Below are 16,543 nucleotides of genomic sequence, written 5' to 3' on the forward strand. Positions count from 1 at the left end.
AAATAATATATTCCAGTATGGCTGCTTGGCTGCATTTAATATTTAAAACTTTGTACTATTATGACGTCATTTTATTATCTACCCCGCACCTGTTATTTATTCCCTATCATACATGATCAAACCTTCTATTTATATTAACCTTGCACTCCGACCACGTACAAACACTGTCGAGTTGCCAGACCTATCTATATGGCCGTGGTCTAAATATTTATTGTAAATTATAATACGATAAATAAATTGAAATAATTTTTAATAAATGTTTATGGTATGGTATGATCACATAATTACCAAATTTGGTTCAATGAGCGCATTCATGGAAGAAACAGCTAATTTATCATTCTTTACATTGAATTATGACGTCAACCGGCAGTAAACTTTTAGGTGTATGAACAAATAGGACCCGGGTCATTGAGATCCCAACCATACCTTTGGTAACAACGGGGATCTAGTTGTCTCTGGATCAAATTATCGAGCCTTGATCTAAAAGTCCTGATAATAGGAATTGTCGGTTATCACATTTTAAAAAAAAATTCGAAAAATTATAATATAAATTTTAAATTATGAAATTAGTGTTATGTTAAATTGTTAATATATTACAGGGTATATTACTATTACACTCGATCTCTGTATAATTATAATTCATTTATGTATATAGTAAATAGTTCTATACACTTTTGAGAATATAATAGATAATTTTGGATAATTTTAATATGTAAGCACTTTTAAACTAAAAATAATAATACCCTTTTTTATATTAATAAAACGTATGTACCACGTACTCTTATAAGGCTTATTATATTTATTTAAAGTAGGTAGGTATTGCATTTTCTTAAAAAAATTAATATTAATTTTTATTATCACAGCTGACTGTTTGGTCAGTGTTCTGAATTTCTGATTTCTGAATAATTATTCCTAATCTCTTATTGTCATATATTTGTGATATTACCTTAGTGTACATTGTGGGGAATGATTTATATGTCAAAGTTTCGCCCAAGTGATGCTCAAAACCACTACCTCTTGATTAATAGTTTTGTGCTATTTTTCAGATAGGTATCTGTTTTTTTTAAACGTTTTTAATATGCATAGTTCGTATGACAAATCTATTTTTATATGTATATGGCTAAAGGCTTAGTAATTTTTAATAGTTCAATATGTTTCATGCTTTTTCCTTCAATTTAAACAAACCAATCAAATCATTGAAATACAATTATTTTTTTGGAAGTGACTATTTTCATGTCCTATTTTTTTTTTGTATGATTTAGGATGTTGCTTTTCAAGTAGGCATAAAATGTAATTAGACTTTAGCTATCAACAAGTTCTAAAATATCAAATATTTTAGTAATATAGAAATAAACTCTTTAAATATATTATATTTTTGAGATTTTTTCTTTTTCATTCAAATCATTAAGTGAGTGTTGTGATAAGTAATGAATAAAATAGTAATACAATCAACTCCATACCTAACCCACGAGGTTAAAGCTTTGCTTCCCGATTGGTCATAAATTCCTTTTTATTAGCATACCAGTAGTTATATAGTATGGTACCTATAACCTATTGGTTTGATTACTACTGTAATACCACACAATAATTTACGCTCCAGGGAAAATTTGTGAATCATTAAGCTTACAAAAAAATTGGGGAAAAGTCAAAATATGTATACTCGGCCCAAAACTATATAAGTTAAAATACAGTATTTCTTATAATCAAAGTCATCAACTAATATTATTGCACAATTAAAGTTTAAAATGTGCATCATTTAAAGAAAAAAAAGTTTTACTGTCACAAAAGTATTATTTATTTAAATTTTAAACAAAATAAAACAAAATTCACTAGGAATTTAGCTTAAAAATACAACTATCTCTTGTATAGGTTCTCGGCATAGTGGGCAAACCAAGTTAGTTAACCCTTCTAGTATGCACCGCATAAACATATATGGTTACATGGTCGTAATACCACATTTGAATCTTCATACAAACATGCGACGCAGACAATTATTTCTCTCATATTTTCAACCGTAAAGTAAAAGTTAGATACGTAAGAATATCAATACAGACATAAAGTATAGTATATTATGTGAATATTCAGATTATTGATTGATGTGTGTGTGTGTGAAAATGTTAACATTTAATTTGTTTTATTTAGATATTCTCTAGCTCCACTCTGAATTTAAAATAAAGGGATACTATAAAGATATTAAATAAATATTGTGAATACATTTTGACATTGATAAATAAATAATATTTTAAGAGGTTAACCTTCTTCATTTGGTCTCCTGAAGTGAACATTTGGTGTATTTTTATAATTTTCTATGCTTACTGGTTCTAAAATAAATTATAATTTTAAAAAAAAATGTGTTGGGACTGGAGCCCCCCCTTAACATTTTTCCTATTTGTACCACTGGTTCCAGGGTTCTGAGGCCCCTGAAATTTATTTTTTCTATAAAAAATGTATTTATTAATTTATCTAAACTTATTTATCACCATTTTGATACACACAGATCTATTTTTGGTCATTTTTAGTAGATATAAAATAAATAATTGTTGAATATGACTAAGACGTCGATTAATCATAGTTTCTGTTTTTTTTTTTTGACTGATTTAGAACATAACTTATAATAACGTCTGCGATCTGCCATAATCGATGGTGCATTATCGTTCATCAATTATTACCACGTTTATTATGGGCCGAGGAGGCTCTATAGCTGATGACCAGGTTCAACACTGTACATTTAGACTAAATTTGAGACTATAACTATAATTAGTTACCTATAGTTAAGTAAAAAATAATGCAAATTATTTACTCAGATAAAACCATAACCGAACTAAAATCCTGTTTACGCTACTGTTGGTTTACCGCAAGCATGCATTAAATAGCATTGTCATTTGTCACCTTACTTATAGGCTATAGCCGTTCATCGACGGTGTCAAGCGTCAGCTATTGCCTATTTGATATGCTGTCGCACATTGTCCGCGATCCGAAGTAGTAGGATTTCCTACCAGGGTCGCTGCATTGCAATTACTGCTGCGAGTTACATCCAAAATGATTTTAACAACCACAATTGTTTAAACGTTTAAAGAGTTAAGAGTTGTCATTTTTTATGAGCAACGAAGTACACGGGATCAACCAGGAGTAGCTATTTTGACTACCAAAATATTCACTATAAATAATTTATATGGCAAAAAAACGTTAGCCGGGTCAGCTAGTATAATTATATAAAAGTATATTTAAGTATAATATAACATAATAATATGCTTACACTCGGGTGGTGAACGTTAATGTAAACTAATTCAAAATGCATCACTTTCATAGGTACAAATGGGTAGGTACTGGTATAATATGTTAAAGTAGTACATAGTCACTTAGAGTGAAATACGTTAGGGATCATACAAATTACCAATGTACTACCATTATACCTTAATACCTTTATAATGTGTAAAAAATATTTATTTAATGTTAAAGCAAAATCACCTATTTTTATAAATGTATAAGAAAAAAAAGATTTAGTATGATTCAGATAATATTATACATTTTTATTAGTTTTTAACATATTATATTGAAGTAGGTTATTGATTATGTCTAAAAGTTTAATATAGTTTACTATGTCTTATGTGACACATAAATTGACTATGGATATAGACATTAATAATCATTAACTCGAGTCTCGAGTTTTATAAGTTATGGTAGGGTAGTTGGTACCTTCTCAGTGGCGTATTTATATGCAGGCACTATAGGCACGTGCCTACAGCGGCAAATTTTGAAAGGCGGCCAATTTTTCAAGAAATTTCTTTTTTTTCAATATTGATGGTATTGCATATTGACTCAGTAATAGACTTATTGTATTCTCTTTCTGTTATTTTAAAATATAATTTTTAGGCATATAGCTACAACTAATAGCCACAACAGCCAACAAGAAATATATTATTTTTAAAGTTTCTTATCGCCGTCAATCATAGACCTATAAATTAAAACATAAATTATACCAACATTTTGTCATTCCATATTTTTTTTCCGATTTTCTGCTCCAATTATAATGTTTTTATATTTAAAATATAAATAAAAGACAAAAAAAAAATGACAAAAAAGTAATATGGTCATTGATTGTTTTATAGCTATGCCATCAGATTTGATTAAATAGGCAGCGAATTTAAGGGTGATGTGGGTACCTATGTGCTAAGTATACGAAAGAAAAAACTAAATTATTGACACTGGCTATGTTAAAAGTTATTATTTAATTGTTGTTGCAAGGAGAGTAAACTGTATAGGCATTATTAATTCTCTTCTCTACTAACTTGAATTTTAAAAATCCCGCCATTAATAAATGGATCTAGATGTGTCACACAAACAGGGATCTATAAATGTCAGTGGATCTAAATAACGCAGGACCATATTGTCTCGAGATCTGAATGTCTCGGACCTGGTATACATTCTTATCAGAATGGTTACCGGGATCTCGATGACACGGGATCTATTTGTCAGCATACCAACTTTTAGGGCACAGCCAGCCGTTTTGGCGGGTATTGATAAGAATTCCTTCCGGCTGACGTCATCGACATGCGTATCACGGAACTAAGATCATACCTAGTTATTTAGCCATGGTATGAGCCATGAGACTTACAATTATTAGTGGCGAGTGGTTGCGAACACAGAACGATAATTAATAATAATTCTGTAGTGTTGGAATACTGGTGTGCGAATCCTGGCATTTAACTATAGGGACAATAAAGATTCCTTCTGTAGTTCTATCTTTTATTTCTATGCCCCTATGGCTCTATGATAAGCACATGACCACACGAACTATATACTACAATATACGTCTTTGCCCCATGAATTGCGGAAAAAAAATCCCCATTAGCATTATACCAGGGATTGACTAAATATAAATAATTTAAAATATAAATATAATAAATTATAAATAAAATAAATATTGTATATTATGTTAAAAATTGTCTTTTGCATCATATCATATATAAAAAATGCATGTATGTAGTATATTAGTATACAGGGGTGTATTTATGGGGGTGACTGAGGGGGCTTCAGCCCCCCCCCCCCGAAATCCAGGAATTGTTTATGAAGTCTGCTTATTATGTCCTATCAGATGTAAATTTTCTAACTCATATAAGCTGAATTGGGAATTTCATTTGAAAAAAATACCACAGCCCCCCCCCCCCCAAAAAAAAAAAAAAATCTAAATACGCCCCTGTTAGTATATATGTGATTATAATACCTAGTCAGTTACGAATTAATAATAATAATAATAATAATAAATTTTAAATTAAAATGTACTGTAGAATGTAGATAAATAAACACGTTATTAGGTGAGCATGTAGCCATGTAGTTGAGCCATTTAACAAAAGAAAAAATTAGGGTTGACCCAAATAACTGAAAAAAAATTGAAAGAACTGTGTACACGAATCCAAAATGATGAAATAAATATATATAAATAAATAAATAAAAAAAATCCTAAAAGCGATTGCTCATAAACTCATAACATTAGACTAACAATGACTATATAAAAAAAAAAAAAATAAGTAATATTATCTGAAATGTAATGTATCATATTACAGAGATGGCTGATAAAAAAGAGTGAATAAATTAGAATAGAGTATTCTTAAACCGATAAATGGTGTTAAGGGTATTACATACCTAACTTCTAAGATTATCTTTTAATCTTCTATACCTACAGTTGCCACGATTTAAGGCCCGTATTCGGACGTTAGATAAGAAAATAATTTAAATCAGACAAGTTTCTCCAATATCCATGACCAGTCTTAGAAATCGTGTTCCAATCAGTATTGAACCGTGGCATACTTGTATAGATTATCAATACTATACCAAGTGCAATTTTTCGATGAATGTAATTTGTAAGTGACGCAAAATGCAAATTTATATAATGCCACATATTTGCAATAAGTTATTATTAAACACCTCGATTTCTTATTCATAATTATGAGTATTTTTATGGATTTCTTTACAACATACTTTACTTATTAGTTATTACTTATATATATCAACAAATTATCTATATAAAAAAAAGTCTCATAGGAGAACAGTCAATGGTACATAAAACCTATTTAGTATTTACAATGTACAATATATTACATTGAAATATTACAAATATAATATTTACAATGTTAACAAAATATTTTATTAACCATCAAATTCAGATTCAGAATCAGAGACGTCACCGGATAAGGTTACAATATGTAAAGCACTGGGTTCCGCGAGTTCCGCTTCCAAAAGTTCATCGATGATGAAATCAAGTTCAAAGAATTTATCTTCTACTTTTATGACATGATTTATATAATTCTTCCACATCAGAGGTGTAACTCGTTCCACGCCTTCATGTAGAAGTTTTTGTACATCCGTTAACGTAAATGTTGTGTTATTTGTTTTGACGTGTTGTTTCACAAAAGACCAGGCTAACTCGATAGGATTTAACTCCGAATGATATGGAGGTATTCTAAGTACTATTTTATTATTTTCCTTTGCTAATTCATCAATTACATACTTTTCACAAACCGTTCGAAATTGTTCCGCTTCCTCCAAAAGTTGATGTTTAACCATAGGTCGATGAATTAATTTTCCATTATTCTCCAGCCATGTAATAATTTTGTCCTTTTTCCACGAAATGTGGGGAAACGTATGTTTTTTGACCGAATGGTACAACGCAGTATCCATTACGATCACTGCGTTGTCTTTCAATAACGATAAAATACTACTAAACCACTCGTAAAATGTATCATCGTCCATTTCGTCATGATTATCACTGGAATTGTCTTTTGATTCAAAAGCCAAAAGACCACCATCAACAAATCCATCAGACGATCCTATATGGACAACAATTAATTTTTTTCCTTTAACTGACGGATTCTTTTGTTCAGATTGAATTGTGGTATCTACTGACTTAGATGTTTCTTCTACGCTTATCCAAGATTCGTCTAGATAATAAATTTGACGACCACAGTTACGATAATATCTAATAGACTCCAAGTACTTTTGTCTCCAGCAGACTATATCACCTCTTTCGGATAGAGCATTATTTCGTTTTATTTTCGTGTAAACGAAATTTAAATCTTTTAATAATAATTGAAAAGACGAGCGTGAAAAATTAGTTAAGCTGGGATCATTGTTGATTGATGCCATTATTTTTTCAAAAGTAGGGATTTCTCTCCGGTGCCAAAACTCGTGTATTTTTCGTCGGATAGCATTTTTGTCTGATTCATTAACTTTGTCAGTTAACTTTGGTCGTACTTTTTTTCTATTAGGGGAAGTAATCGTACCTTTTCTACGATATTCGGATAAAGTTGTTGAAATTGTCCGTTGACCAATTCCTATTTCTTGTGACATCAATTTGATGAGGTCTATGTATTTAAGATGTCGTTGAACTGGCAGTGTGGCTTGTTCGGTCATTTTTGATATGTACAAATTGATGATCATTTGTCTCTGTTGACAGCCAACAAACTGAAAAAAATTTATATTCATCGAGCTATGTACATTTTATTTACATTTAGCTTAAATTTCAAGTATTTATGGTTATTTTTTTTTTTTTTTTTTTGAATTACAACAAAACAAGAAAAAGAATTTATAATATTTTTGTGTTTTTGAATACGATAAATAGACAAAATAATGCTTCGGCAATTTCTGTATCAATTTTAGTACCTTTTTAGATGGGAAAATTACTCTACTGATGCATTCGGAACTTCGGATCGTAAAAATTCCCAGCATTTCCTAAATCCCGTAGCGCCGTGAAAAATGAAAAATTAAATTAAGAAAAACCGCGAATTTTTATTCAAAATCGATTTTGGTTTTTGGTGTAATTCTAAGAAAAATGGCCGTAGGTGCAATATCAATATTCACTCAATGTTTATGTAATCAATTTAAATACACCAGGCGTGGATCCAAGGATCGATGTCTCCCACATTAAGAGGACGCCAAACCCGTATGTGTTGTCTCCGTCTCTTACAAACGTATAACATAGCAAAATCTGTTTAGCGCGGGACAACTTTTCTCCCTCAATATTTATAATGGAATTTTCAAAATTTCACAACGCATAGGTAAGAACTTTATCTGTGTCATAGCGTCGTTATTTTTTTGATAGCACAAACCAATAACTTTAAGTAATTTAATTAAAAAATAAATGTATTTTCTTAAGCTTATAACTTTAATTGTATTTATGTTTAAAAAAAATAACGACGCTATGACACAGATAAAGTTCTTACCTATGTGTTGTGGAATTTTGGTAATTCTCCATTAATTACAAAGCGAGTAAAGTTGTCCCGCGCTAAACAGATTTTGCTATGTTATAAGTTTGTAAGACGGAGACAACACATGCGGGTGTGGCGTCCTCTTAAAAAATATTGTTACATTAGTAAAACTCAAATTTTTTACAAACTTTAACTTTAAGTTCAATTTGGATTAAATTGCGTATTTAAAGCTGTTAATTTTACTTATTTTATTACAATATAAAAATGTTATTTGTGGGTACTTGAAACTTTTAGAGTAGATATATTGTTATATTTTATTTACACAATGACATTTTCTAAGCAATTGATTCGGCAAAAATGAATTTAACCTACTGTAATACTAATTCCTAATAATAAAATAAATTACTTTAATCACAATGATATCCTAAAATATACCTAGTTAATATAATATTATAAGCTGGTAAACCATATTCACTCAGAATCGTTTTGGTAGGTAGGTATAAAATAATTTCATATTATTAAATTCAAATTCTTTTCTTAGGATTACAACTAATATAAACTTTCTTTACATATTCATGTATACAGTCATTACTCATTTGTCATTTATTTTAAAATTAGAACTCGATTACAAATGTAAACCTTGATAAGCGATAACCGCGGCAGCTCAGATCAAAAGAAAATGTAATCAAGTATTTTTTATAAATTTTCACTCATATGTTTATTAATTACTAATTAGGGTAAACACTAAACAGTAAACACTAGGTAATAGCTCGAAACCCCGATTACCAAATAATTCAAGAACATTCCTCATTATAGCTATATTATTAAACTTATAGTTATAATTATTTAGTATTTTAGTTGTAAGTCATGAATGCAACCCCGACAATACATAAATAGAATTGACTAAAATGCACTTTACCGAACCCCTCACGATTTTCAATTTTTTAACCTATTTATTTTGTTATGCTTAAAACGATAGTTTAAAAATTTTTTACCGGAAACTATTGTTTTAGTAGTTATAGCCTTCCAAAGTTTACGATTTTACGTTTACAGGGAGGGTTGGGGGGGGGGGGGCGGTTTAAGTCTCCATTTAACAGCGTATAAAATGTTTAGTATATTCTAAAGTTTCAAATGCTTATTTTTTAATTGAATAAATACTTAATATCAGTCGATCGTAAACGCTTATCGTGAGTAGACGTGCACGACCTCTGTCCGTTATCGCTATTCGCTAATGGCGTTCTATTCCCAGTTCAATTATGTCCCGTAATACCTCAAAATGTAATCTATCATCATCGTCTACCAAAGACAGCGAAAAAAAAGCAAAATATTTGTTACACCCAACAGATTCGCCTCTCTCTCCGAAGATGCCGATTCTCCTCCGGAAGTGTTCAGCCCTCCACCCGTCAAATTGTCATCTCAGGATCAGCTCATTTTACCACCGGCCAACATGGAGTCACCCTCTCCGACTAAATATCAGACACCTCCCTTTTACGTAAGTGAAGGATACGAAATTTCCACGCTCAAAAACGCTCTATTTGATATTACTGAATCGTCGAGCATTCTATTTAAATCAACTCCTAAATATCTGATTATCCACGTCGGCACCGTAGTTGCCTGGAACACTATTTTTAAATACCTAGCCGATAACGAGCAGTTCAAATTCCATACTCACTTGCAGTGTATTTATCAGACACCTCCACCCGTCTACACCCGTTGAAGACATACAAGCCTACATCACAGATAATGACCATGAAGTAATTCAGGTCACAAACATTTTACACCGTATCAACAAAAAGGCATTGCCTCTTTTTCGTATCGATCTAAAACCTGCAACCAATAATAGCGACATTCTAAATCTTTACTCGCTGTTACACACCAAAATTAAAATTGAACTTCCAAAAAAAAAAAAAACGTGCCCCTCCTCAATGCAAGTCATGCCAAGCTTACTTTCATACAAGTAACTTTTGTCATCATAACCCTCGTTGCGTCAAATGCGGAGATAACCACGTCTCCTCTGAATGCTCAAAATCACCTTCCACTCCCGCGAAATGCGCATTATGCTCAGGACCACACACAGCCTCCTACAAGGGTTGTCCCGTGTACAAAAATATTATCAAAAACCAAGCTAATCTCAAAGCAACAAAATATAATGAACTTATCAAACATAAGAAACGTTCTCAGCCGATTCAACAAAAATCAAATTACTTAAATCCGAATACTGCTCCTACGCTCCCTCCTCTCCAAATTCCTACTCATCTTCTCGAAGCTTCCTATGCCTCTATCACCAATTACAATAATAGTTTATCACAAAATAATTTGTTAGCTAAGTTTATCACAGAACTCTCCGCTCTAATAAATCCACTAATTTCCCTCCTCACCACTATTCTACAAAAACAACTTACACCATAATCCAAATTCCATTTCCCCCAATCAGCTCGTTATATATTATCATTATCAAATTAACTATGCACCCATCATAATTTACGATTCTATTTCATTACTCTTATATCATTAATTAATATTATATAAATTACCAAGACTCTTCTCAATGTATAATTTCTCTATTCTTATCTATACCATTGTAAATGTATACTTTTGTAACACCACATTGTCATTGTATCTATATCATGTACTTATATAATTGTCGAGCTATAATAGTTTTTACTGGAAACTAATAAAAAAAAAAAATACTTAATATAATATTATAGTATAATGACTAAGATGTATTGATTGTGACTGTAATGTTTTGTGATAATTGATAAGAGTTAAATAATAAAACAAAATAGAGACAAATTAATTTCAATCATTGAATATAATATATGTGGTTACCAGTAAATTCCTTTGGGTGGCAGTATGAAAGAGATATGGACCCTCCCCATACAAAATTTCTTGCTCCGGCCCTGGTTTTAAGCACAAAAATCAAGCATTAAAAAAAAAAATTGAAAAACTTAAATGGGTTGGTAAAGGGCATTTGTGCCATTGAAGTACTTGTGAGGTAAGTAGTTCAGGTACATATTATACAGTGAAAATAAAAATCTCATATATTTTAAAAAGATTGATAATATATTTTACGGCCCGGCGGCTCTGCTCAACCGCACATAATCTAAAGGTAATCGGAAAAAAAAAACCCGGAAAAAAATCCCCCGACGAACGACCCCGGGAAAAAAATTCCCGGTCCTAGAAAAAAAAATTCCCAGACTAGATATTACTCACAACCTCATTCACAAATATTTTTTAAACGTTAATTGGTATCTATAATTACCTCATTATTAATATTTAATTACAAATACGTATAATATTTTATAATATCATTCAATAAATTAATATAGTTGTTAGAAAAGCAAAGTTTTTATTAAAAAATTATATTTTTAAATATTTTTTATCCTTATAATTTAAACTAAAAATATCTATAAAAAATACCGAGTATCTAGTATGCCTCATAGAGTATTTTAGAGTAAAGATGTATAGATATTTTTTTAGATTTTTAGATTTTTTTCAACTACTTATGAGAAACCTTGTTTTAAATTTGCAATACTTAGCTATAGAAATTGAAAATTTTTTGCATTTTTAGAAAATGTTTGTAATTTTTGGTATTAATTATTTTTGTTCTCCGTTATAATTACATTTAAAAATGTCAACAGTTTTTTGCCTTATATAATATAAAGTCATAATCATAACGTTTGATTTATAAATAGCTCTAAAATATTTAAAATATTTTGAAAATGTTATCATACATACCTACATAGAAAACATCAAATAAACTGAAAATTTCAAAAAACTACAATTATATCATTATATGTTTTTACTGTGAATAGGTGCCTACGTTTAATGATTATTGTTTGACAATTATATTATTATTAATTATTATTATTATTATCATCTATATTTTGTATTATTGACGCATTAATTATTCGAAATATTTTTATATGCTACCTATATGTTTTTACTGTGAGTAGGTGTTAATTCGCGTTTAAAAATTTATGTTCAACCATTTTCATGAGGTTGTGAGTAATATTGCGGTCTGGAGATTTTTTTTCCGCAATTCAATCTAAAAACTGTAAAAACGCGAGATCCTAGCGTGTGCTCGATGTGCCACCCCCACCCATTTCCGACGGCTATGTGTGTTATATCTGGCATTTATATAATATTATAATTGAATAATAATAACAATTAATTGTGCTCACCTTTCCCCGCGGATTTTTTTGGACCGGTACGACAGCATTACATTTTTCTTCCATTCTACAAATAAATTGTACATATAACTACAGAAGTAAAAGAAACAAATATATCATAAAATATAAAAACACAGTCACACTGAATACTATGGGCACTGGGCACAGTGCGTAAAAGAAAAATTGTTATTATCAATGTTATCATTCAGTAGCTTGTTTACAATTTACAAAGCGTGTGAGCACGAGTGGCACACGATTATTCGACGCATTATTTGGTTAACACTTGATAAATTTAATAGGTATGACGGTAGTATGCTGGATTTGAATGGAATGACGCATCTGCCCTCCGCCCAGCCAGTGACGAAGTATTTGAGCGTTTCTCGTTGGTCCGACGCCGCCTCAACCACCACAACCACTGACGCAAATCACTCCACCGCTCAAACAGTTTATGAAATTCTACGTCACAGGCATGCGTATCACGAGTTGCCGACAAACCCATTCAATTTTACACGGGTTGATAATGGTTACGCCGAACAGCCACAACGTGGTGAGAGAGAATATGGCGATGGCGACTACGTATTCTGATTGCCGCCCGCAATTGCGCTCTCTCGCTAGTTACTAACTGATGAGTGAATCAGTGATTAAGTGAGGTAAACTCACAGAAAAGGAAATATAAACGATTGTAAATTGTAATTATTAACTGCAGTACTTGGAAGGAACGCGATAAAAATAATTCGTTCAATTTTCAGGAATTTAACGGGAACGTATTCTTTTTTCGTGTGAAAAAAATTAAAGGTATTCCATTAATTTTTTAAAGAACATGTTCTATTTTATTTGTTTTTTTTTTTTGTTCGAATATTTTTAAATATGGAGAATACTGCTGAATCTGTACACTTCGTAACCCGTTAAAAAGCCTACGTATTAAATGTCTCAAACTGCAGTGTGTTGAACTCGTTACTACTGTTACTAGTTGCTTGTTGCTTGTAGTATTTTTTTTTATACATATAGATAGATAATGGTTAATATATATTAAGTAATAATCTTACTCTGATAATCAATTTTTGGTACTTGTTTGTTATCGCCCCGCCAGTACACCGTATAACATTTATCTCCCCGCCATTCTTATTTGTTATCGGCCCGCATATAGTTATCGTGTTTAGCTCATGATAGATGATCTGTTTTGGGAAATATTTTAGGAAATAACTACACTTTGCGAGACATTTTATATCATACTAATATAATATCAAATAAATAATAATATTATATTAGTACGTTGCTGGCTTAATAAAATGTAATAATAAAAAGTTATTTCTGAGTTCTGTATTCAGTATTATTATTTATATTATTTTTTTTTTAAATTTATAATTGTAATACATTTTTTAATTTTAAATGGCCTCCTTTGTAAATCTATAATAATAATACATTTTTTTTTAAATTTTTTTAAATTTTTGTATTGTATTATAATATATTTTATTTATGGCCGGGCGATAACAAACAAGAGTGGCGGGGAGATAAATGTTATACGGTGTACTGGCGGGGCGATAACAAACAAGTACCCAATTTTTTATTATTATGTAATTTTATTAGTTTTATCGAGAAAAGTCTGAAAATTCAAGTATTCAATTGAATGATATCTATTGAAATGCATATCCCAATATACAATAGTTTTTGTTCTTTTTTTCTGGTGCGTACACAAATAAATCAGAAGGGCATGTGAGAAGCATGGATTTTCCAAATTCAGTCTATACACTTGTAACGATTGTCCTTGTACTTTGTTGATGGCCTGATGGCCATTGCAAAGGCGAATCACACCGAAAATTGCGAAGTTTGAATTCAAAAGGCATATCTGTTGCCTGTTGGAATCATTGGGAATGTTATGCATTGTGTTAATTCGTCGATAGCTTTTTTTTTTATAGTTTACTATTCCCCATTTCCAGCAATTGTTTTACGAAATCAGCTGATGCATCATTTTATAGATGTACATTCATATATTTAATGTTGGTTCCCAATCTTGCATCTTTTTGCTCAATTATTTCTGAAGCTCGTATCGCCATTTTCTTTCGTGCTTGAGGCGTAGTACTACCTTTGACTTTTCTCAAGAAATTCAAAAATTTCAAATTGCCACAAAAATTGTAAGGGCTACCAAATATTGATTAATTGAACAATCTAAGTTCTAAACTTTCAATTAAGTTCGAAAAAATTAAATCGTATTGTGAACACTCATTTGATTTTTTTCTAATTCATACCAAGTTATCTTATCAGGCGGTTTGAAAATATTTTTTTACTAAAATAACTTAAATGCTTTAACTTGACTGCATTTAAAAAAAAAATGTACTAAAACGTAATTTAAATTAGAATATACTAAGCAAATCGTTACTATAGCGTTACTAAGCCTTACTCAAAAAACAAATTTCATTATATGAAATAAAGATATTCCATGAATAGAACTAATAAACTTGAGTACTTTGAGTAACAAGCATAATATAGGATCGTGTTTACTGTTATGTGATAATCTATAAATGAATATAATTGTAACTTACCAAATATTTATATCACTGTTTATAATATACAAATGTATTTTATATTTATGTATGATACAATTTTTATTAAAGGTTTAAAATGTAGAACAACCTCGTCCTCGTGAGTTGTTTAATTAATTTTCTCCGTAATCGAAAACTATCATAAATACGGTCACACATTTTTTTGTAACTTTATAAACGTTTAAAAGTTTTACACGACATTCGATACTAACACGAAGATTCAATAGTTTCACATAAAATGATTTTTGTTACTTTATGTAAAATATTAATCATTTAGTCATATAAGTATAAAAAAGAGTATAATAACTAGAAATATTTTTCTTTCACTCAAGATTATGTGAGCACACTGTTCACTTTAGCCGACGCACAACATAGACTTAATGCATTCGGGCAGAAATATTTTTGAGTTTTGAATATCGATATATCTAAATATTATCTTAAAATAACTCAAACATCATTTAAATGTACACATTTTTTGTTTTTGAAAGTCAAATAATAATTAAAAAAAAAAATACCTTGTCGTGATCGGGTCACCGCCAAAAAAAGTGGCGTGACAGTGACACATCGATTCGTACGTATGAGAAAACTACAAGATAGACAGTGATAATATCGTGGTGACTGGTAAAAGTTATTTAATGTGTATGATCAATTAACACAGTATTCTACATAATAAAAATGAATAATGATTAAATAATAACAATGGTTAGGTTACTTTAACGTTAATTGAAAAAGACGACATTTCAAAATGTTTAAGTACTTATTACTTAAACGCAAAAAATATGTGACGCCTCGATTCATATGAGAATTGTGCAAAAAAATACAACTACCTTTATAGTGTTTATTATTAGATATTCACATTTAAGATAATATTCTAAAAATAATTTGAATGGTGGAAACAAACCTATATATATTTAGGGCCAATCAAAATGACACAATATAGTGAGTACTGAGTACGCATAACTATTATATTGCCTAATTAATTTAAGAAACATACCACAACCATATAAATTTTTTTTTCATTGTTTGCATAATCAGATGCGTAAACAAGTGAGGTGAATGTGGGGAGTCAAATCACTGTAGACCTTTTAAAAAAAGTTTTTTTTAGAATTCTTAGCGTTTATTCTTACTTCTTATTTAGCGTTACATTGTTACAAGTTAACATAGAAAAAATTTCTAAGATCTTGGTAAATTTGTATTTCGTCACATCAAACGGTCTACAGACCCGACACTATTACATAAATTACTAAACAGTATTCAGTAATCAATAATTATTGTAATTTTTTTTCATCAATATATTATTACAAGCATAACATTAGACTGAGAAATGACAGACTGTGCCGTTAACGATGCTACGTCCGTGCAATTAAGTTACCTGAAAAATAATAATAATATAATGCTCAAATGAGTTTTTCTAATTTATACTAAAATATTATTACTTTTGTATTAATATGGACTATTATGGGCATACCTATCAAATATTCTTATTAATATTGAAGTGATTGATATATTGATTAAAAAATAAAATAAAATTACATGTCGTACTTAATTTTTGCAGATCAAGAATCCTTATCTTTTGCTAGTTTATGACACGATTGTTCATAAAAATTACTACCTTCTTCGCACTTCA

The 16,543-nt window shown here is 30.2% G+C and overlaps 1 protein-coding gene across 2 annotated transcripts; it reads right to left on the reverse strand.

Annotated features, from left to right (window-relative positions):
* Positions 1-5,911: 5,911 nt before the first annotated feature.
* LOC107174087 (uncharacterized) lies at positions 5,912-12,821 on the reverse strand. 2 transcript variants are annotated; one of them, XM_089227788.1, is made up of 3 exons: positions 12,389-12,820; positions 11,034-11,104; positions 5,912-7,461 (listed from the first exon to the last, which is right to left on the reverse strand). In XM_089227788.1, exon 3 carries the CDS (start codon positions 7,435-7,437, stop codon positions 6,148-6,150), a length of 1,290 nt encoding a protein of 429 aa, XP_089083914.1. In that variant the 5' UTR covers positions 7,438-7,461; positions 11,034-11,104; positions 12,389-12,820; the 3' UTR covers positions 5,912-6,147. The 2 variants fall into 2 exon arrangements, with proteins under 2 accessions (XP_089083914.1, XP_015380395.1); XM_015524909.2 differs by lacking the exon at positions 11,034-11,104 and having other exon boundaries at positions 12,389-12,821.
* Positions 12,822-16,543: the final 3,722 nt, after the last annotated feature.

The sequence above is a fragment of the Diuraphis noxia genome, unplaced genomic scaffold (assembly GCF_037042655.1).
Source record: "Diuraphis noxia isolate RWA-SAM2 unplaced genomic scaffold, SU_Dnox_SAM2 contig0004, whole genome shotgun sequence".
In the NCBI taxonomy this organism is placed as follows: domain Eukaryota; kingdom Metazoa; phylum Arthropoda; class Insecta; order Hemiptera; family Aphididae; genus Diuraphis; species Diuraphis noxia.